At 44.9% G+C, this 23,965-nt stretch overlaps 2 protein-coding genes and 1 pseudogene across 2 annotated transcripts; all 3 read left to right on the top strand.

Moving 5' to 3' along the window:
• The first annotated feature begins 1,780 nt into the window (after positions 1-1,780).
• Positions 1,781-7,155, top strand: LOC120706893 (wall-associated receptor kinase-like 10). The gene is made up of 4 exons (XM_039991644.1): positions 1,781-2,817; positions 4,665-5,159; positions 5,498-5,650; positions 5,775-7,155. Exons 1-4 carry the CDS (start codon positions 1,854-1,856, stop codon positions 7,025-7,027), a joined length of 2,865 nt encoding a protein of 954 aa, XP_039847578.1. The 5' UTR covers positions 1,781-1,853; the 3' UTR covers positions 7,028-7,155.
• Positions 7,156-8,177: 1,022 nt separating this feature from the next.
• On the top strand, positions 8,178-11,429 carry LOC120706898 (dephospho-CoA kinase-like). The gene is made up of 4 exons (XM_039991648.1): positions 8,178-8,498; positions 8,604-8,733; positions 9,673-9,818; positions 10,836-11,429. Exons 2-4 carry the CDS (start codon positions 8,626-8,628, stop codon positions 11,272-11,274), a joined length of 693 nt encoding a protein of 230 aa, XP_039847582.1. The 5' UTR covers positions 8,178-8,498; positions 8,604-8,625; the 3' UTR covers positions 11,275-11,429.
• Positions 11,430-16,017: 4,588 nt separating this feature from the next.
• LOC120706895 lies at positions 16,018-23,157 on the top strand (annotated as a pseudogene).
• The last annotated feature ends 808 nt before the right edge of the window (positions 23,158-23,965 follow it).

Genomic DNA, 23,965 nt, shown 5'->3' with positions numbered 1-23,965 from the left:
GGCGATGGATGGGGATAGGCGATCCCAGGCCAGGAGAGGGGGCAGAGTCTGCGCAGCGGCAGCGCAGGGGCCTGGTGCCCTCGTCTCGATTGCACAGTTGCAGGACGGCTGCCTATGCGGCGGTGCCTAGCAGGCCGGACTAAACTAGTATAGGGTACAGTACATGGTATTAGCTATTGGGCCCCTCTTTCTTGTGGGCCCCCGGCGGTCGCCTCCGCTGCATGGACCAAGAGCCGGCCCTGAGTCAAGGTCGTGTTGCCTCTTTTGGTGAGCTACAGCTTGTTGATTTCGACGGGACATGAAGTGCTACATTATATTAGACTGATTACCTGTTGACGAGGGTAACAACTCTGCAAGTCATTGGCGGACCGAGCACGGCTAGCCATTCTTACCTCCACTACTAAAAAACACGCTAAAGATTCACCTAAAAAATAACAGTATTTTAGGTTGAATGGAACCTATGAATGAGCCCTAAAGCTTTCCATAGGTACCGGGTGACATTAGTACCGGATAGTATCACTAACCGGTGCCTATGGATGAGTCTTAGGTATCTTAGGCTCATCCATGGGTTACTTCAAAAGAAAAATATCTCTCTTCCCATCACAAGTGCTATATAGGTGAGATGGTAAGGGAGGTACGCGCGAGGCAAGAGGTCGCGGGTCCGAATCTCAGCTACCGAACGTGCGCGTAAATCTCATGCTTAATATGTTTCTTTGACGAGAGCCTTAGCCACCGATTGTTTTATCCGGTGCCTAAGACCATCTCCAAGAGTTCCCTATATTTTCTTCCCCAAACTTGTTGTTTGCCAACTCTCCAAATAAGTAAAGGGAGAAAAAAAAATCCATCTCCAATAATTCTCTATTTTAACTCAGAAATTGTGGCGCGAGAGACGTCGTGCTCCTGCGAATCCTATCGTCGTTTTTCCGCGCGCCGCCGCCTGCCGCCTGCCGTCCGCCGCCCCCAGGCGCCACCACCTGCCGCCGCCCCTGATCGGCCTCACCACATACCGCGCGCCCCTCCCTGATCGGCGCCCCTCCCTGATCCACCAGACCACCACCTGCCGGCCAAGGCAAAAGAGATAGCATGCCCGACCAGGCATGCAGGGCAGCCGGGCCGCCGGCCAAGGCAAAAGGCCACCAAGCGGCAGGGGGCCGTGCAGGGTCTACGCCATCATGACCTATGCCTATTGGCCTGCGGCCAGAGCATCATGACGCGAAGGAGGACGACGCGGGCGGGGAGAACAGGCGGCGACAAAAAATCGCCCTCCAGAAGCCGCTCCTGAGTCACAGAGGTGTGCATATCTTTACGCACAAAATGGACAATATGTCAATTATTAAAAGATGGAGAATTAAGATAGAAAACTATTAGAGAGAATTTTTTTTTTCTAAAAAACAAAGATGTGAAAGAGAAATAGAAAACTCTTATAGATGTTCTAAGACTAAGACTTTTAGTCCCGGCTACGCAGTACTAGTTTGGAAAATGGGTACCTAAAGTCTCATCACCCGATACTATAAGCCTATTTTTAGTAGTGCTCGCTCCCTGTAACGCAAACGTCACGGAAATATGGTGGACATACATGACGCAATCGTCGCTTCCGGCAAGTGGGAGCAATAATACAAAACTTCACTGTCGCGTGGACTGACTGACTTCCGAGTCTCCCAAAATCTCATCATAGTCTGTGTGCTTACTGCAGAGCTGTCATGCATGCGTGCTTACTGCTAGAACTATATACTTACTCCAGGGCTGCAGGAACTTCCAGTTAAGATCCTGAAACCAAGTTAGCGCTCTTACGCAAGAGCGACATACAAGTACACAAGAATCCCGCAAGCTAGAGTAGTAAACTTTCTAGCAACATGCCTCATATGGGTGCATCTACCGTCCGCGCTACCAAGTGGTGGTTCGAATTATTGGCATGCCTAGCCCTCAGGGCTGCAGCCACCGCCGTGCTGGGGGTATCTGCCGCGGCCCCCTCCGCCGCTGACCTCGCGCACTGCCTCAAATCCTGTGGAGGCGTGAACATCTCGTACCCCTTCGGCATCGGGCCGGGCTGCTTCCGCCCGGGCTTCGAGGTCACCTGCAACCACAGCACCAGACCTCCCAAACTCTTCCTGGCCAACACCACCACCACCACCGAGATCGTTCGCCAATTTCCATGGGGCGCCGATGTTGAAGCGTCCATCGTCTTCAACTTCGCCACCAGTCCGGGTGCGTTTGGCAATTACAGCTGGTCGTGGGAGGCTCCTGGAAAGAGCCTTATTATCTATCAGCGGTCAGCTGTGTTCATCGTCGGGTGCGGTTTTGAGGCCTTCTTGTTCGAAAATACTACTAGTGGTCCTGGCGACCTGCTGGGTAATTGTGCTAGCACGTGCGCTGATTCGGCGGCTTTGGGAACAAAGGCAAAGGAAGGAGACTGTAATGGCATGGGATGCTGCAACATCGCGTTGCAAGAGCACGTTCGTGCCTTTACACTTTCCATCATTGAAAAGGAAGAAACAGTGCCTGCTGCGCTTGCGAATGCTACCGTCAAAGCATTCCTATCTGAAGGAAGCTACAGTTTTAGCATGGCTGATCTGTTGTCCGATAAGATTAACCAAAGCACCATTGGCGCTGCTACGGCACGCCTAGGGCCTGTGATCACAGATCAACCAACTTGTCAAACGACTAGAAGGATGAATAAGCAGTACGCCTGTGCTGCTAACAGCGACGATTATTGTGCGGATGATCATGATGGAAACGGAGGCTACTACGTATGTGTCTGCTCCAGCGAATACGACGATGGCAACCCCTATGTTGTTGGCCCGGACGGGTGCTCCTCAGGTAAATACTGCAATTCTAACGGCAATGTTGCCCTCCATGATCAATTTATAAATTCGCATGTGCATGTTTGCATGTTTTTTTAAAATTTTAATTTAATCCCCCCCAAGCAAAGTATATCTGATCTTTTGCAACCGCTTTCTACAGCTGCTCACAAACAAGCAACCATAATTTTCTTAAAACACATAACAAATGCACGCACTTTCATACACATGTATATACTTAAGCCCTGCTGATTAGGGCTGGAAACGAGCCGAGCCGAGCCTGGCTTGGCTAGGCTCGGTGCTTGAGCGAGCCGAGCCTCGGCTCGGCAGTTTGGCGAGCTCGCCGAGGAGGCTCGACTCGGCTCGAAGCCGGCTCGCGAGCCTGGCACAAAATATATATTATGCAGTTAGTATATGACTAGTGCATATATATATATAAAGCATATACATAATTACATATGTTGAAAGTAATCAATAAACAATAATCATGTTAAGCATAGATATAGATTAATATTGATATTGTCACACCACATATTAGTGTTAGAGTGTTTCAAAATAGCTTATGGGCCATTATGAGCCTCAGTGGACTGAGCTCGCGAGCCGGAGCGAGCCGGCTCGGCTCGGCTCGTCATTTTCGCGAGCCTGAGAAGTAGGCTCGGTTCGGCTCGTTGGAGGCTCGCGAGCCGCTCCGAGCCGAGCCGAGCCGAAGCGAGCTCGAGCTGGCTCGTGAGCCTCGAGCTATTTTTCCAGCCCTATTGCTGATTCCGCTTCTCCGGACCTCACTTTGCCGAGAAGCAAGATTTTAAGATAAGCCAGCTGACTAGATAAGCTGGGTATTTAGCAATCCTGATTATTTTGAGTCGATTCTCTGAACTGAGTGGTAAAATATCTGAAATGACCCTAAGGCTATGATATCTCATTTTTGGCTGAATACGAGCCGAAGTCAATAATTCTGGTATTTTTGGTGTATCTTGACTAGATAATTATATTACAATAATATCACAATTCTTAGGGCATCCGATATAGACAAAATACAACTGATGCTAATTAACCATCAGTCCATCCCTACATCGTAGAGCTGTGTGCCTTCAGTGCCACGAATTTTACCTTTTTCACTGTGTGTTAGCCTCACTATGGGATTTAGCTTATTTGCCCATATGCTAGAGGCACACGGCAAAGGCTTTGCTGTGTGTTGCACACGGCAAAGAGCTCACGACAAACACCAGCCGGTAAAACCACCTTGCTAGACTTGCTAGATCCTCAAAGAATAATTGTCGGAACTGTGTGTGTGTGTGTGTGTGTATATATTTGATTTTCTTTGTTTCTTTTCTTTTTTCATTTCATGAGTTCTGTTTCGGCTTGCAAGTACCCTGCTCTTCCTGTTTCATAAAAAACCAGATCTTAGAGCGAGTGCGTGTCACTTTTATCATTTTTATAATATGCATTTCTCATTTCTAAGAAATTTATAACTCCCTCAACGTCCCCCTACCCCCCCCCCCCTCTAAAGAAGTGCCTTGAAATAGCGTGTTTTCAACCTATTTTATCATTCCACGGAAAAGCATTGCTTTTTCATCAGCTAATAATAATGCTGACATATATACATATATAAAAAAATTCGTTGAACATGCATAAATAAGAGTATAGTACATGAAGGTTCTTAAAAGTTATTGTAACAATGTGTCATCTACATCGGGTTTGAGAGTTGATGGCTCTAGATGGCACATCATGATAAGTTTAAGGACCACACACACATTCCACTCAATGAATTATTTTGTATTTGACAATAGGCAAGCATTTTTTGATTGTCTTATTACTTTCGTATTTGTGGCAAGCCACCTTGTTCTTAATATTCATTAAATGCAACAGAGTACAACCCTAGTGACGGGAAGCTGATGAACTGTTCAAGATCATGTGGCAATACAAGTATTCCATTCCCATTTGGGATTGAAAAAGAATGTTCAGCTAATAGCAAATTTCAACTGAATTGCACGTCAAATTTGACCCTAATCGGACCACCATCTCGGCAATTTGAGGTGGTAAATATTTCTGTCGATGGAGGACTCCTGTATGTCAACAAAACCTATGACCCTCAACATATGTCATCATATGATATGTATGAAGAGGGAATTTACTATCTAATGGACGATGATATTGATTTCTCTGAGGAATATGGTATTTTGAAATGGGCTATCAGCAACACAACATGTGACGTGGCAAAGAACCAGAACCAGAACAGATATGCATGCATCAGCACAAACAGTGAGTGCACAAATGTCACCCATGGACCAGTCTACATTGGTTACCGTTGCAAGTGTTCACACGGCTATGAAGGAAACCCTTACGTAAGGAATGGTTGTAATGGTATGCCTATTCTGCATCTATCATCATTCTTTCAGTTGTATTTTTATGGAAAATCTTATGGTAACTAAATAGATAGCCAAAATATGAATGATGTAGTACAAAATTTATGTAAACAATCCCCAACATATGCCACTAAAAAGGGAATAATCTTTGATATGTCACTCGTTGTCAGTCCGAAACGTAGTAGGACCATCAGTGGCGTGTTATCCCCATAACTTATTCAGTGGCACAAAACTGAAGGTTCTGCCTCCACAAGGAAACAAGTGTCTGAATTTTGAATTCCAAGTACGATACACTATCCAATTATTTCAGCTCATCTTCTGCAATGTCACTTGCAGATATTAACGAGTGCTTGGTGATACCATACTTGTGTAATGAAACATGTTTTAATCGGGAAGGAAGTTATAATTGCACCAGCTGCCCTCAAGGCACATCGTTTGATCCTGTACAAAGGCAATGCACTTCTAGTAAACATCGCAGCCTTGTTTTTGGTATGTAAATACTATTACAACATACCTTGTTACGTTGAATATTTTGTGAAGATCTTATATTGAGAAACAAAAAATTTAATCAAATTGTACCTCTGACCCCACAACCATATAATTACTTGTGCAGCTGTTGCTATTGGACTTGGCTCTGGCTTTGGAGTCTTGGTTCTCACGCTAAGTATGACCATATTAATCCAACAATGGAGGAGACACATCCGAAGGACAATTCGAAGGGCACACTTCCGGAGAAACAAAGGCCTACTCCTGGAGCAGCTAATCTCATCTGAGGAAAGTGCTACCCAGAGCACAAAAATATTTTCCTTAGAAGAACTAGAGATGGCAACAAATAGCTTTGACTCGACACGAATTGTTGGCTGTGGTGGTCATGGTACGGTTTACAAGGGAATTTTATCAGATCAACGTGTGGTAGCCATCAAAAAGTCCAAAGTTGTCGAGCAGAGTGAGATCGATCAATTTATAAATGAGGTTGCCATCTTATCTCAAATTATTCATCGCAATGTGGTGAAGCTTTTTGGTTGCTGTCTTGAATCTGATGTGCCTTTACTTGTGTACGAATTCATCTCGAATGGCACACTTTATGATCTTCTTCATGGTGATTTGAGTACCAGATGTTTTTTAACATGGGATGACCGTACAAGGATTGCTCTTGAGGCTGCAACTGCTCTTGCTTATCTCCATTCGGCTGCTTCAATCCCAATCTTCCATAGAGATGTGAAATCTGCCAACATACTATTAAATGACAGTTTCACCGCAAAGGTTTCAGATTTTGGTGCCTCAAGATCTATTTCTATTGATGAGACTCATGTTGTCACCATTGTGCAGGGGACATTTGGGTACTTAGATCCTGAGTATTATCATACAGGACAGTTAAATGAGAAAAGCGATGTTTATAGCTTCGGTGTGATTCTAGTTGAGCTACTAACAAGGAGGAAACCAATTTTTCTCAGTTGCTTGGGTGAAAAGCAGAATTTATCTCATTGCTTCCTTCAAAGACTGCGGGATAAAACTACCTTAGAAATATTGGATCCTCAGGTTATTGAGGAAGCAAGCCAGGGGGAAATTGATGACATGGCTTCACTTGCAGAGATGTGTTTAAAGGTTCACCGAGAAGAGAGACCTACAATGAGAGAGGTGGAGTTAAGACTGCAGCTCTTGCGGGGTAAGATAACTAAGAAGAATCGAGATGATTTGCAAGTGGACAATGAAATTGAGCCATTGTTACTGCCTAAGTCCAACTCAAGTTCTCGCGCTCAGTATAATCAGCTCGGAGCAATTTCTGACTCCATAAATAATCATGAAGCCACTCGATGCTACACCATGGAGCAAGAACTTGTTTCTTGGAGTGATTTACCTCGCTAAATGTGGAATGCACTTCCTGTATAATACCGTCAGTGTAAACACTTTCTTTGGAATGTACTTTTAGATTTGTGGTTGTGAAACTGATCTAGATGATGATATAGGAACTTTTTGAAGTTGAACAATTCAATCTTTCTTGTTAATTTGAATATTTGATGATACATTACTTTCTTTGCAAAAAATTTTTTGATGCTACATAACGATCCTGCTAGTTTAGAAGATTGTTCCTCTATGCACGGAGAGCATGCACATCTGCAGCAGACTTGGTGGCTACCAGGCTACGCAATGGCGAATGTAGGCTCACCAGCTAATTTGCTTACCTCATCATCAGCCACTAATTTGCTGTGTGGGTCCTTTCGGAGCTTGTTTGATTCTCAATTTTTTTTTGGCAGCCCTCAAGCTGACCCGAACTTAGGCTCCGTTTGGAAGAGGGTAGATTTTAGAAATCCAGAAGCTAGAATCTGTTAGGCTTCCAAACAGGCTGGATTTTAATGCAGATTCTTTAAGTGAGATTTTTGGATTCTTAAAATCCTAGATGCTGGAGCGGTGCTGATTCCAGCTTGTACTGCATGCTGAAATTACATTTTTGCCCATGAACTTCACTGACAAATTACATCCATTAACCATTGTGTTGCCCCATCGGTCTCAGGCGACTTGCTCCTCTCCCTCCCCACGTCTCTCTCCTCGTTCGCCACCTCCGCCTTCTAGTCGGCGTCCTCGACTCCCGCTTCCCTCCTCCGCCGGCTGCGCAACCGCTCTTGCCGGCCGTCCCCGCCCATACCCCGCACAGGCCGCCGCAGCGGCCGCTCGTCCTTGCCCCTCCCCGCACAGGCTGCCGCCGCCACAGCTCGTTCGCCACCGCCTGCACTTGTACCCCCCCTCCCCCCCCAAACCGTCGCTGCCCTCATCCCTACCAGCAGTCGCCGCCCATCTCGCCCCTCCCCGCCGGGGCAAGCTTCGGTCTTTGCCGCCAGTCCCGCCCAGGCAGGCCCTCATGGCCCCTCCCCGCGAGCGGCCGCCCAGGACCAGGAGCCGCCCGACCCACCACGGACAGCCCGAGCGCTATTCCCCGCCAGGGTGCCGCTCCTTAGCGCAGGCAAGCCATCCCTCCCCGCCCGTAGCCGCTCAAGCGCCAGCCTCCCCGCCGTCGCCCGCCACGTCCCCGGCTCCCCGCCCATGATTATCAGCTACTGAAATCCACGTCTCCAAACAACCATTTTATCCTAAATCCAGATTCTCTAATCCATCCAAAATCCTAGCTTATCAAAATCTAGAATTTGATCCCAACGGGACCCTAGCTCGCTCGTTGACAACCGGCCTGCCCCCATATTCTTTTCTCTCGACCGGAAACGCCACCACACAAACCTGCGCCGCCGCCGCCGGACTTCCCCTCCTCCCCTACCCCGCTCCCTTCCTCCAACCCATCGCTGCCCAATCCAACACCGCCGGAGCGCCCTGCACTGCAACACCCCGGGTAAACTCCCTCTCCCCAACTTTGGATCTCCTTTGGTCCTAGTGCTCCGTTCCCTGTGGAAGTAAGAGATCGGCTACTGAGGATGTACGCTGTTTTCGTTTGCAGCGAGAGGGGGGGGACCAAGGAGATGAGGCTGGTGGGGTTGACGGGCGGGATCGCGTCCGGGAAGAGCACCGTGTCCAACCTCTTCAAGGACGCCAGAGTCCCTGTCGTCGACGCCGACGTCGTTGCTCGGGTAAGCTAAGCGGGCTGCCCAGTCCTTGACTTATCTGACAATTCCGTGCAGAGCCTACTTAGTTTTAGCCTCAAAGTTTGTAGCTTTAAGCTGCGAGCTTTTGTATGATGTTAAATTTGCTACACTTTAGGTCTCACCGTAAAGCTTAGATTTGTCAATTACACTCAGTAGTGCTTTTGGTTAGAATCAACAAGAGGAACAACCAGGTCCTTGCGCATTTAGTGTGAATAACTGGACGCCAAAACTTCAGTCTTTGCATGCTTGTGTTAAAAAAAGTCACATATAGTCGTGCCAATTTTGCTTTTGGCAAAAATAAGAGGAGGTAGAGCCTGGTCTGTATGGGGGGAGATAAGTTGATAATTAGAGTCCACCGGCTATCTCCACCTATGCAGTTATGTTCCAAGAAAGAATCCTGTTAATTTTCACATGAAGCTGTGGCATTCATCTCACTCATTACAGACATGTACATTCACTTGAGACTCAAAATAAAAAAGATTCCTGAACTTATTGCAGAGCTTATTCTCTTCTTCCAATGGGAACTGTTTAGAACAGATCTTGTACGAATAACAACATGATAACAGGGATTGGCAACCTCTCAAACGTAGTCTTGTGTTGGTTGGAGGTTGTAAAATCATATAATTGTTTCTTTAATCAATGGATAGCTTGGATAACAAATTGGCAACTATAACAGAATCAGTGCCACCATAATGCACGGAGCAATATTTTTCTGTCATTTTGATATGTGGCCTAGCAACAATTGTACTCGCAAACCACAACAGCAGTTGCTGCCAAGCATGGCTTAGATATATAACTTGCACTGCAAAGCATGTCTATTAGATATTAATAGTGCTTTTTGAGTTTTTTTTTCACTTGATGCCGTGAGGCCTGTGAGAGGTGACAAATATTTGTTGTACTAATTTCGTAGCATTGCATATATAGAATGTAGTGCAAAAAGGTACTGGAGGTTGGAAGAAGATTGTAAAAGCCTTTGGGGATGAAATTTTGTTAGACTATGGAGAAATTGACAGAGCTCGCTTGGGACAAATTGTGTTTTCTGACCCATCAAAGCGACAACTTCTTAACTGGTACAGCTTTCACTAATTCAAATATTTTGCATTTTTTTTCTAAGAATGCAGATTTATGAATGAATTTGCTTATCTAGCTATTACTACAAAATAATCATATCAGGAAGAGCATCATCACTTATTTCTGTATCATGTACTCGAATATCTTTTTGGTTGGCATGAAAAATGACATTATTTTGCTGTATGTTTCTATACATACCAACTATGTGCTTTATTAATACTGATCTTTGTTTCATATTAATAATAAAATGTGACAAGGTTTCCACGAGCAATCCTTGAATGCTGGAGAAACTAAAGTTCACTGCATTGAAAGGTGCCATAAATAACTTTGAGATAGGTCTTCGCAGTTGTTTGCTCTCCAATGATCTCATCTCATGACTTAAGTGCATAATGATTCCTTCGTGCTAATATCTTTTGGTAAAGGAAAAAGTCTAAATTACTCCCCTCAACTATAGCCAAAGTCTAGATAACCCCCTAAACTATTGTTTGGTTCATTTTACCCCCTAAATTATACCATTTGGTTCAAATTACCCCCTAATATAATTTGTCTTTTTTATTTCTCCATGCATAGGTGGAGTTTTGAGTTGAAATTTTACAGCATATTAATACGCACCATAACAGATGTTAGAAAAAATAGATCATAATTTTTTATTATTATTTTGATAGGTTAGAATATTTAATAATAAATTAATCATTGGTGTACAAAATTATATGAAAACTAATGGGGAAAAATTGTAAAACTTTTTCTAAATATGCATTATGATGTCCACTACTACTCTGCAAAATTTGAAATTAAAATCCAACTTGTGTATGGAGAAACAAAAAAGATAAATTGTATTAGGGGATAAAATAAACTAAATGGTATAGTTTAGGGGGTAAATTGAACCAAGTTATAGTTTAGGGGGTTATCCAGACTTTGGCTATAGTTGAGGGGAGTAGTTTAGACTTTTTTCCTTTGGTAAATATATTCTGTCATGATTGGCGCCATTTCATGTATGACTTATTGTTCAATTTCAGTCTTCTAGCACCACATATTTCTTCTGGCATATTCTGGGAGATTGCAAAACTGTGGATGAAGGGATGCAAGGTTATCGTCCTCGACATCCCGCTGTTGTTTGAGACAAAGATGGATAGATGGACAAATCCAATCATTGTTGTCTGGGTTAATCCAGAAACCCAGATCGAGAGGCTCATGTCAAGAGATAGTTGCTCTGAAGAACAGGCTCAGAACAGGATCAACACGCAGCTTGCTCTAGACTGGAAGAAGTCGGAAGCGGACATAGTGATCGACAATTCTGGGTCACTGGATGACACCAAACATCAGTTTCAGGAGGTGTTGAGGAAAGTCTCCGAGCCCTTGACATGGAAGGAGCGCTTGCGATCCCGAGACGGTCTGATCTCTGTTGTCATGTGTACAGCAGTGGGGGTATTACTTGCCCAGAAGAACCTGCTATGATCCTGATAAGTTTGAGGAGGTTAAAACCAGTGATGATGTGTTTCTGGAGACCGGCACAAATAAGCTCGTCTGGTCTCTTAAGAGTGGAAATTGGATGGCTGCATTTGAACCATAATGATAAAATAAAATTTCATATGATTTAGTGTTTTACGGTAGAAACTACTCGATTGTGGTGGCATATAGCATGCCTGAGTGGAGAAAGCTGTCCATCGGTTTTCTCAGTTGCTTTTACTGGGTAATGGTTCGAGTCATGGAACTCTGCTTGGTTTGTTTCGCTGGGCCAAATATTGCTTAAAACCATATGCTATGGATGGCAGGATGGGCCAAGGATTAGAACTCAGTTCGGCCCATCCGTGTGGATAATGCATTGCATGCGTCAAGCAAAAGAAGCCTTCGATGCCAATTTGTTCATGCGCATTTGTTTTATTTTTTCCAGTTCCCCCTCGTGGAGGGCAAGTGAATTATGGAGGAGCGTGAAATGAAGAATAACCCGTCGTTCTGCACTTCTGCTGCACTGCTTCAGGATTGGCATAATTTGCATTAAAAAATAATAGACATACGCTAACGGGTGAGATCGTTAACAAGGGCACATTCGGAAACAAGAAAAAAAACGAGGCCTATGATGACCGGCGGAAGGTGCCGCCAGTCACGGCCGTAATCAGCGTCGCTCGCTGTCGAGCCTTCAACCATAGGACTCGTCCTTTTCCTTACGTTAAGCATGGGCAACCTAGGAGGCAGGTGCCCCAGACAGGCCGAGCCCTGTCCGGCGCTCGTCATTCGTCAACCGTTCACCGTCCGGCCGTGCATACCTGCATGTGCCGGTGGTTGCCGCGTCGCCGTCACCGGCCGGACGCGGCGGAAACAACCCTCCCCCCGCGGTCTGGCTTGTGCCACGGCGCCAACACGGACATCAGGCCAAGCGACGCAATTTAGTGTCTAATCATGATATAATTAGGTTTATTAGATTTGTCTCGCAATTTACAAGTAAACTGTGCGATTAGTTATTTATTTAGTCTAAATTTAATACTTCATGCATGTGATAGTTTTGGAATTTTGAATTATGCACTAAACAAGGCCTAATTTTAGTTGGCGCTCTGTCTTGGATTCATAGGTCTGCCCCTACATACTAGGCCGGTGAGCACCACATCCACAAGCATGATGATTGCGTAAAGATCCCAACTTCCCAAGTGTACTTTACGTGGCATGTCCACCAAACGGATTGCTGGGAAAAAAACAGAGAGAAATACCTTTCAAAAGAAAAGAAAAGAAAATCTGTAACCTCCGGTAATTTTGTATTACCTTGTTTGAAGATGTAGTGCCACAGGCACGTATTTATTTTTTTCAAAAATAATACACATCTTTCTTTTTCTTCCATAAAACAATTATGTCAGTTAATATCCTTTCAAAACCATTGTGTAAATAAATTTGGAAACATTGATCACCGTGCATGAAAATATTTGTATCATCAGGGAAGCAAATAAGAGGCTAATTATGAGAAGGCTGCGTATGCTAACATGTGATAGTAGCTAATTGGCTTTCCATATGAGATCCATAGGTGGGTACGGTGGGTGTATAGGAGAGCTATGGTGAGAAAAGTTGGAGATTTTGAGTGGAAACTTTTTAGAAATAGCTGTTTTCATCTATCCGCCATCTTGGGACCTGTGTTGTGGGGCCATCTGTGAGGGGTAAGGGTGGTTCACTTTGGGTGAGAATTGTTTTCAATTATTTCAACTTTTATAGTATAGATATACATTGCTACACGTCAGCGGTCTCATAGATCATCTCATGCAATTCCCACCATTGTACGAGTTGTTGTTGCCACCAACTCAAAATATTTCTTTATTTCACCCACATAACAAGAGATGTGGTATAAATATAAGACAACTAAAAAGACAAGCTATTGTAGAAGTTGTCTAGTAGATCGTTCTAAGATTACGTGTCACTGCATAAGACCGCCTTTAAGACAACACAAATGTACTTGTCCTTATAGGTTCATTGAAATCACTTTTCAGCAAAAAAAAGAAGAAGCAAAGCTATACCCTTTCTTTTATGTGTGTAAGTTAAGAGGCTGTTGAATGACTTAATAATTGCTCCGTTCTTTTTTCTTTGACCTTTTTGTCTTTCATTCTATTACATGCAACTTTGACTATTTATTTTATTACTTTATTACATCACAAAAATTTATTGGAACATTATAAATAAATCTTATTAATTACAAATCTAGCTTTTTCCCTTTTTTTCTCATACCCTTGTTTGGTTGCTCCCGGGCGTCAATCCAAAAATGCCAAACTTTGGGCGGGGCTGAAATCAAGGCAACCAAAAATACATTTGTGACTGGTTGAACCGACGGTCCCACACCGATTGAACTGACGCCCTACGCAGAAAAGCCCCAATGGCTACAAACGGCTCTATTCTATTGGAGGGCTATATATATGCCTCACCTCGGGTCAGCTGAGGTTGCTGGAGAAGACGGAAGTCCCATACACATTGAAGAACACCTCCAAACCATCCAAGAGCTTAGTGATCACATTTTTAGTCCTTAACACACACTTGAGAGTGGTAGTGCTAGGTTAGCTCGTGAGAGAGTGCAAGAGCAAAGATTGTGTGCGTTGTGTGTTGTGCTTGAGAGCTGCTCAAGCTTGTATCCTGGTGTGCCAGCCTCTTGGAGCTTTGGTGGCTCGCCAGCTACGTCTTCGACCTTCTGGCTTGGTGTGGATCGGCGTCAACGGCTTTGTGCGGGGAACATGGAGATATCCTTCCTTTGTGGAGAAGCTCCTTAGTGAAAAGCGGGATCAAGGTGACAGCAGTGACTTGGTGGCAAGCCTTAGGACCCGTCTATTCAACTCGTTGGGAGTTGAATAACTATTTAGCACACACGGCGGAGCAGCACCAGCAGTCCGGTGAGAGAAAATTATGATGGCAATCGCAGGGGTAGTAAAATTCGTAGTAATGTGTGTTTTTAATGCGTAATTAGCCTTGGAGACCCTGGTTTGTCATGATTATGGACTATATTAATGCACATTTGACTGTCGCGCATGTTATTAAAACACTGTTGTCGTCAATTTTGTGCAAGGAAGATTGGGAATTGATGATGATGCTCAACCGTGCAGCGGTAGCATTAGATGGTAGATAACCCCTGCTACAAGAGCTTCCTAGCTTTCGTTCTGTTCTCCAGCGTGACTAGACTGCAACCTCGCTTGCTTTCCTTCCATGGTGCCTGGAGTTGCAAAAGAACCATGCATTATCTCATTCTGAACCAAAAATATGCATCACATATTGATTTGCGTGGACTGATCTCATCAGCATGACAAATGGTATAATCAAGGACCTTGGAAGATATTTAAAATTAGTTCTTGAAATGGTATTCATGAACAGCCAAATTTGTGAATTACTTAGCGTTTGAATGTAGATATTAGGACTCGGAATTCGGAATTGGAATTGGCAAATGCAAATGTCAACTGTTTGGATGACATAGAATTCGGAATTGGAAATCAATCTCAATGCCAACCGGTATTCATCCCACGCATGTGCTCCTAGTCTCAATACCGAGCCACACCCCAAACAATAGAATTGCAATTGTATCTCATTTCAATACCATAGTTGATTTGGTATTGAACCCAATTCAATTCAAGGCCCTCCAATGTCAACATCCAAACAGAGCCTAAGTGAATTTAAAATTACTTATGCCTTGCATAACAAACTATGCTGATGGAACAGATCCAATTGTAATCAATATTACTTCTCCAAATATTTAAAATTACTTGTGGAGATCCTAAACAATTGAACATATCCTAAAATTACGTCTCCAAACGTTTAAAATTACTCCAAAATAGTTAATATTATCCATGACAGTAAAAGTCCTTGTTTTCTTATTGTGACCGTACGTTTGGATGTTGGCTTGCATGCATGATTTTGATAGACAAAGAGAGCGAGGGATTGCATCCATGATGCAAAACTGAAACATTATTTCAGGATATGAATTTAATCCCTAATTTTTAATGTTGACCAATGCTATGTATAGTATGAGAGAATTATGAGGGAGTTAACGCACTGGAGAAGGCCTTATTATTCAGTACCTAGGCCCTAGGGTATCCGTCCCTCCGGTCACCATCGACCAGGACGACTACACACACACACACACTTGGTATAATGGTAGAAAAAATTAAGTGGCGAGTGGTGGCCAGGCTTGAAATATTTGTCTCAGAAGGCTACTGTGTATCTTTCAGTGGATTGTTGTTTAGGGTTTAATTATTCTATGGGCTTCGTGAGAATTCAATATTAGAGCTAGTATATTTTTCCTGAATGGCGAAAGTTCATTGGCGTAGGGGGCACGGCTAGGATTCTTATCTCCATGGTAGTCGTGACCCCATACATACATATCATGAAAATGGCATGACAGGTTGGCATAAACGACACAACTGTCGCCGGAGGCCAGTGGGAATACAAGTCACCTACATATTTGCATTGGTCCGGACACAACTGTAAATCTTACTATTCTTCTTTTTTCCTACATCTTCGGTCAGTGCTCCATTCCCCACCATAATTATTATATTTACAACTAGCTAGGATGGGGACTCACAAGTCAAGCCGCTACACAACTTCACTGTCGTCGCGTGCAGCCAGGGACCGACTGACTTCCAAGCAAGTCTCGCAATCGCGAGTCACAGCCTGCAGCCCTGCAGGAGGCGGTCATCGTACGTGCATGTGGTTTACTATATACTACTGCTAGCACTATATACTTACTCCAGGGCTGCAGGAACTCCAGTTAAGATCCTGAAACACAAGTACACTAGAATCCCGCGCGCAAGCTAGAGTAGGAAACTTTGTAGCAACATGACTGGTATGGATGCATCTACTACCGTCCGCGCTACCAAGCGGTGGTGGTTCGAGTTATTGGCATGCCTAGCCCTCCTGGCTGCAGCCACCGCCGTGCTGGGGTATCTGCCGCGCCCCCCACCGCCGCCGACCTCGCGCACTGCCCCAAATCCTGTGGAGGCGTGAACATCTCGTACCCCTTCGGCATCGGGCGGGGCTGCTTCCGCTCGGGCTTCGAGGTCACCTGCAACAGCAGCACCCGACCTCCCAAACTCTTCCTGGCCAACACCACCACCACCGAGATCGTCTACCAATATCCATATGGCGATGTTTGCGCGTCTGTTGTCTTCAACATCGCCACCAGTCCAAGTGCGTTTGGCAATTACAGCAGGTCATGGGAGGCTCCTAGAAAGAGCCTTGTTATCTGGGAGCAGTCAGCTATGTTCATCGTCGGGTGCGGTTTTGAGGCCTTCTTGTTCGAAAATACTACTACTGGTCCTGGCGACCTGCTGGGTATTTGTGCTAGCATATGCGACGATATGGCGGCTTTGAAGGAGGCGGCGGAGGAAGGAGGTTGTAGCGGCATGGGATGCTGCAGCATCCAGTTCTATAGGTCCGTTCGTGCCTTTACACTTTCCATCATTCAAAAGGAAGAAACAGTGCCTGCTGCTCTTGCGAATGCTACTGTCAAAGCGTTCGTAGATGGTGGCACTCTAGGATACACTTTTAGCATGGCTGATCTGTTCTCTGATAAGGTTAACGAAAGCACTATTGGCGCTGTTACGACATTCCTATGGCCTGTGATCACAGATCATCCCAATTGTCGAACGGCTGCGAGTGCGATGAATAAGCAGTACGCCTGTGCTGCTAACAGCGATTGTTGGGATGATGGAAACAGAGGGTACTACAGATGTCGCTGCTCCAACGTAAACGACGTTGGCAATCCCTATGTTGTCGGCCCGGGCGGGTGCTACTCATCAGGTAAATACTGTAGTTCCAACGGCGGTGTTGCCCTCCGCAATCAATTTATGAATTTGCATGTGCACATTTGCGTGTTTTTATTTATTTTTAATTTAATCCCCCCAGCAAAGTACATCTTATCCTTTGCAACTGCTTTCTACAGCAGCTTACAAACAAGCTATCATAATTTTCTTAAAACACAGAACAAATGCACACACTTTAATTTCATACACGTGTGTACACTCACCCATGTGAATCCACACACAAATACTCCAAGGTTCACTCATCTAGACATACACATGTATACCTATCACTGAGATATTACTCACTCCATCCTAGAGTATAGCTATGCTCAGGATTCAAAATCAGGTGTGAACTGTCCAAAATACCCTCAGCACACTATACTAGAGAAAAGGTCATTAGTATCGGGTAGAATGGGCCATCAGTATCGGTTTTGCAACTGGTACTGCGAAGCCGAGGCTAAAAGTTTCGGTCTTCGTCACTGGGTAAAACACCTGATAAGGCTCTCTTTAGTATTTTTAGTCAATAAAATATATTAAGTTCGGAAAGAGCCCCGCACATGCGCACGTCCCAAGGTCACGTCACACGAATTTTCACGTGAAATACATGCGCGTCCGGTGGATGAGATTCAAACCGGCGACCTCTTGCATAGCACGTACCTCCCTTACCATCTCACCTACACAGTTGTGATTGAGGGGGAAATATTTTCATTTTGAAGTAACCTATGGAGCACCTAAAGTACCGGGTCTTCTTGTTGCTACCGGTTTTTTGGGTCGACCTATAGGGTTCTTCAGTAGTGGCATGACTGTATGCAGAGGTGACACGTTTTATGACAGGAATATTATTTGACCTTTTACTACTTTCCTTAATCTGTCGAAGAAAGGCTAAACGTGCCACCGAGAGTATTAACTAACTGTAAGGACTAGTGCTAGGTCTGCCACAGCCCATAAACAGGCTAACCGTCCAGCAAATCAAAAGCAACAGAACTTTCATTAAGCAGTCAAACGACCAAATAGTGAGCTCTGTCCACCTGCTCTATGATCAAAGAACCACGTGATCGAACAAGAGGATATTTTTTTTGTTCATTTTTACTTTGAGCCTTGAGCGAGTGCATGCTATCAATAACATGTATTTACTTTTTCTCCATCTTCCCTCCCCACCTTCCCACGCACACCCTATCTCCTTATCTCCTCGCTGCCGGCCACAGCCTCGCCTGCGCGCTTGCCGGGCGCTCCGCAGCTGGCCGCAGTTCCGTTGCGCATCGCCGTGGGCGAGCCTCCGCTGCCGCCCGCCCGCAACGTTGCGGCCTCACCGACGCCCAACAGCCGTGGTGCGCTGCCGTGGGCGAGCTACTCCGCCGCGGGCGCTCAGCCACCGGGAGCGCGACTGCCGGCCGTCCAGCCACCGCGAGCTCGAACCCCCTCTCACGCAGGCAATCTTTATGGCTTTGGGAATAGAGTAGAGAAACGATGGAATGAAAGAACATATGCTTATTTGTTTCTTGTTGGATTTAGAACTCCAAAATCTATTGAACTCCAAGTTTGAACTTTTTTTTTATTATCAGATAGTTGGCGTTCATTCTTGTTTCATCTTCCTTCTTGATTCTCGTTTCCAATGATTCATGATGCAATCCTAAACTGTATTTTTTTTTAAAAAAAAGGTATGTCATGTCTTATTCAATTTGTTGTTGTAATTTTCAAATTGGAAGATGTACTCTGATTGGAAAGGCTGAGCATACATGTTTTTTATTAAAAAAATGAGCATATGTTTTATTCTCCTTTAATTTATCAAATCTATTTTTCAAATCAAGTGCTAGAAATTAATTGGGGTAAGTAATATATGCCCTTTGGAGCCATGCATGTGTGTGCCTCTATACGGGAGTCGGGAGTGGTGGGAACCCGAAAGAGAAAGAGAAGACAGACAAAAAAAGAAAAGAAAGAGAAGACAGACATAAGAAGACAAAAGAATATGAGTGCTCTCACGTAAAGAAACTAACGATCGAGCAACGTAGTTAAATGGAGTACCTGCCATGTGGGCACAAAGTATTTTCCGATCTGACTAATCTGATGTTTCATTTTACTTCTTGCTCGTACTAGTTAAGGCTTTACAATTAGGAAAAAAAATCATTTTTGACCCCTTAACTCTTCGAAAAGTCTAATTTTAACCCCTAACTCCTAAACCATCTAACATTGGTACAACTTTTCAAACCGGTGCAATTCATACCCCGACCTGATTTTGGTGGTTTTCATCTGACGTGGCGGCGGTTTTGACTGTTGACCGAATGACGTGGCACATATATCTCTCTCCTCCACTTTTGGAGCCTCGCCGCCGGCTAAGCGTTGCCTTCTCGCGCGAGGCGCCGCTGCGGCCAACGAGGCTGCCATGCGCTGCCACCTCGCGTGCGTGAAGACCAAGATGTTGGAGCTCTTGGGGTGGATTCAGCTCGGAGATGGTTTAATTGGGTCTCTAAGGTAACCAGGAAGTTATATGCGAGAGGAATTGGATCGATATGGCTTGATGATGGCGAATTTGGCAGTGGGAGGGAGCTTGGGCAAAAGGGGATGAACCAGCGAGGAGGGGAGATGAACAAGTGCAGGGGGTGGTTTTTATCCAAGTTAGTGCCGCCTCAATGTCCCCCACCTTGACGGCGCGGGTGGCGGCGGTCGCGGCGCGCGCGTGAGCTCGGCACGTCTCGGGCGACGGTGGGATCTCGGCGGCCTGCATGCGAGCTCGGCGCAGCTCCTCCTCGGGCGGTGGTGGCAGGGTCGGCGGGATCTCGGGACCACATCGGCCTCTCCATGCATGGTTCACGGCGCGGGCAATGGCGTGGTGGTGGAGATGGCCACTGACGTAGCTCGTCCACGTGGCCAGCATGGCGGGTCAAACCCACTCCATGTCAGCGCTAAACCACCTAAAACGAGCACAGATGCTAAAGTTGCATGGTATTTGAACTTAGGGTGTCGATTATATCCGGTTTCGTAGTTGGGGATCAAAGTTGGACAAACCCAATAGTTGAGGTGTCAAAAATGGATTTTTTTCCTTACAATTATTGTTTATCCTTTCATTGGTTCTTAATATTTCACTATTATAGTATTCATTTCTCATTTATAAGAATTTTACGTGGGGAACTCCCTCAACTTTTCCCTTACGAATACTTTGAAAACTCAAACTTCATAAATTTGCATGCTCAGTGTCTGCAAGTCATATAATAGATTTGTATCCGTAGAATTATATGACAGATTGTAAAAGAAATTTATGGTCAAATAAAGTAATACCACTAAAGAGTTTTAAAAATACTAATACACCTATTAATTAATAAAAACAAACGGAGGGACCAGACTATCTTGCAGTCCTTTCATTCTTTGACTTATTTTTTTCATTCCACATGAACAAGCTTTTTTCCATGGGTTAATTTGGCGCGCATTCATTCACATACTCGCATACAAATTCATTGAACAAGAATAAATCATTATGTATTCATTGTCTAAGAATGGATACTAGTCAATTTTGTACGCCCATCTTACTTTCGTATTGTATAATTCAACAGAGTATGACCCCAGTCACGACAAGCTGAATTGTTCGAGAACATGTGGCAATACAAGTATTCCATTCCCCTTTGGGCTTGAACCAGACTGTTCAGCTAATTGGAAATTTCAATTAAATTGCACATCAAATCAACCCCTGATCCGAAAACCATTTTCGTGGGAGCAGTATCAGGTGGAAAATATTTCTTTAGATGAAGGACTCATATTTATCAACAAAACATATGACCTTAAAGACATGTCAAATATTGAAGATTTAATAGATGATACTGAGCAACATGGTATTTGGAAATGGGCTATCAGCAACACAACTTGTGACGTGGCTAAGAACCAGAACCACACAAGCTATGCATGCATCAGTGCAAACAGTGAGTGCACGAATGTCACCCACGGAGATGCCTACGTTGGTTATCGTTGCAAGTGTTCACCTGGCTATGAAGGAAACCCTTACACCCGCAGGAATGGTAGTTGCCAAGGTATGCATACTCTGCATCTATAATCATTTTTTTGTTATATTTTTATTTTTTGAGCGAATTTAGGATCAAATGTCATAAATCTAATAAGGATAGATGTATGCTTTGGTAGCCAAAATAAGAATATATGGTACGCAACTTAATACAAAAAAGACAATGTTCAATATGACACTAAAAAGTTATACTCTCTTATAAGCCACTGTTTGTGAGTCTGAAACGTTGTATGCCCACCAGGCAGTCCCATAAGGCCATAACTTATCCAGTGGCACAAAATTAATAAAAGTTCCACCTCCATGGGGAAACAATTGAAGAATACAGTCATGAGATTCATTATCCAGGTATTTCAGCTCACTTTCTGGAAGGCCACTTGCAGATATCGACGAGTGTGTGAAGATACCCTACGTATGTAATGAAACATGCCATAACCTGGAAGGAAGCTACAGTTGCACCAGCTGCCCTCAAGGCACATCTTTCGATCATGTAGAAAGGCAATCCAGTTACAGTAAACATCACAGCTTTGTTTTTGGTATGTAAATAAGATTTTCACTGTACCTCACTACGTTGCATGCATATTATGTGAATTTCTTTTGAGAAACAAATTAAAAAGTAACCAAGTTGTAACTCTGACCCCATATCTATATATAATTACTTGTGCAGCTGTTGCTACTGGACTTGGCTCTGGTTTTGGAGTCTTGGCTCTCACGTTAAGTACAACCATATTAATCCAACAATGGAGGAGACACATCCGAAGGACAATTCGAAGGGCACACTTCCGGAGAAACAAAGGCCTACTCCTGGTGCAGCTAATCTTGTCTGAGGAAACTGCTGCCCAGAGCACAAAAATATTTTCCTTAGAAGAACTGGAGATGGCAACAAATAGCTTTGACTCGACACGAATTGTTGGCTGTGGTGGTCATGGTACAGTTTACAAGGGCATTTTATCAGATCAACGTGTGGTAGCCATCAAAAAGTCCAAAATCGTGGAGCAGAGTGAGATCGATCAATTTATAAATGAGGTTGCCATCTTGGCTCAAATTATTCATCGCAATGTGGTGAAGCTTTTTGGCTGCTGCCTTGAATCTGATGTGCCTTTGCTTGTGTACGAATTCATCTCGAATGGCACACTTTATGATCTTCTTCATGGTGATTTGAGTACCAGATGTTTGTTAACATGGGATGACCGTACAAGGATTGCTCTTGAGGCTGCAACTGCTCTTGCTTATCTCCATTCGGCTGCTTCAATCCCAATCTTCCATAGAGACGTGAAATCTGCCAACATACTGTTAAATGACAGTTTCACTGCAAAGGTTTCAGATTTTGGTGCTTCAAGATCCATTTCTATTGATGAGACTCGTTGTCACCATTGTGCAGGGGACATTTGGGTATTTAGATCCTGAGTATTACCATACAGGACAGTTAAATGAGAAAAGCGACGTTTATAGCTTTGGTGTGATTCTAGTTGAGCTACTAACAAGGAGGAAACCAATTTTTCTCAATTGCTTGGGTGAAAAGCAGAATTTATCTCATTGCTTCCTTCAAAGATTGCGGGATAAAACTACCACAGAAATATTGGATCCTCAGGTTATTGAGGAAGCAAGCCAGGGGGGAATTGATGAGATGGCTTCACTTGCAGAGGTATGTTTAAAGCTTCAACGAGAAGAGAGGCCTACAATGAGAGAGGTGGAGTTAAGACTGCAGCTCTTACGGGGTAAGATAACTAAGAACAATCGAGGAGATTTGCAAGTGGACAATGAAATTGAGCCATTGTTACTGTCCAAGTCCAACTCAAGTTCTCGCGCTCAGTATAATCAGCTCAAAGCAAATTCTGACTCCATAAATAATCATGAAGCCACTCGATGCTACACCATGGAGCAAGAACTTGTTTCTTGGAGTGATTTACCTCGCTAAATGTGGAATGCACTTCCTGTATAATACCGTCAGTGTAAAAACTTTCTTTGGAATGTACTTTTAGATTTGTTGTTGTGAAACTGATCTGGACGATGATATAGGAACTTTTTGAAGTTGAACAATTCAATACTTTCTTGTTAATTTGAATATTTGATGCTGCGTTACTTTCTTTGCAAAAAAAATTGATACTACTTTTCAATCCTGCTGGTTTAGAAGATTATTATCCTTCTATGCATGGACAGCATGCGCATGCGGCAGGCTAACACCCAACGGCCTCATCGCTCCTCGGGGCGGCTCGGGCGGATCCCAACGCCCGGCACCGCCCTCCACGCGCCGCTCCCCATCCCTCGCTGTCTCCTAAGCGGCCGCCGGAAGCCCGTGCGGCAGCAAGGAAGGCGACGGTGGGGCACCATGCCCCTCCTTCCTCCCCCTCGTGCACTCCTAAGTGGTGGTCCTGTCCATGGTGACGGTAGCGCCTGCCAGTGGTCCGCGGTCGGATCCACCCGTGTGGGCCCGGACACACAGCTGCCTGATCTGCTCCCCCAAGGCCTCCGCGTGATAGGGCTCTGTGGCTGCGGCGGTGCGGCTCGGCGCCAGCGGCTGGGGTGGCACGCGTCGGGGCATAGCCACACTGCGACCGATGGGCGGCGGGGCTCGGCTCAGTGGCGTTCGCGGCTCAGTGTACGGTCGCTGCGGTGGTGGCGCATGCTGCCGGCAGCAACGACACTCACCACGCGCGACCCCTACGTTGCGCACGGCGGCGCCAGGTGACATTGGGGACACCTGCAACATTCTTGCCTGGCCGCGGTCATGACTGCTGCCGTTCCTCCGAGGATTGGCTAGGGTGGTGGTGAAAGCTTGGACTGAGGATTTGCGGACGCTGCTCCCTCCTTGAAGGCGTCCGTTTGCACCTCTCGGCCTCCCCATGCCAGATGTTGCGGGTGAAAACCCAACCCATCTTGGGCTGAGGTC

This window comes from Panicum virgatum, chromosome 5K (assembly GCF_016808335.1).
Source record: "Panicum virgatum strain AP13 chromosome 5K, P.virgatum_v5, whole genome shotgun sequence".
NCBI lineage: Eukaryota > Viridiplantae > Streptophyta > Magnoliopsida > Poales > Poaceae > Panicum > Panicum virgatum.
This window is presented reverse-complemented; position numbering and strand designations above follow the sequence as displayed.

Bases quoted from the DNA above. Each gene is read 5' to 3' on its own strand.
- LOC120706893 (XM_039991644.1), top strand. From the start codon at position 1,854: ATGCCTCATATGGGTGCATCTACCGTCCGCGCTACCAAGTGGTGGTTC. The intron at 2,818-4,664 runs GTAAATACTGCA...TAAATGCAACAG, and splicing joins CCCGGACGGGTGCTCCTCAG to AGTACAACCCTAGTGACGGG. The intron at 5,651-5,774 runs GTATGTAAATAC...TTACTTGTGCAG, and splicing joins ACATCGCAGCCTTGTTTTTG to CTGTTGCTATTGGACTTGGC.
- LOC120706898 (XM_039991648.1), top strand. From the start codon at position 8,626: ATGAGGCTGGTGGGGTTGACGGGCGGGATCGCGTCCGGGAAGAGCACC. The intron at 8,734-9,672 runs GTAAGCTAAGCG...TTGCATATATAG, and splicing joins ACGCCGACGTCGTTGCTCGG to AATGTAGTGCAAAAAGGTAC. The intron at 9,819-10,835 runs GTACAGCTTTCA...GTTCAATTTCAG, and splicing joins AAGCGACAACTTCTTAACTG to TCTTCTAGCACCACATATTT.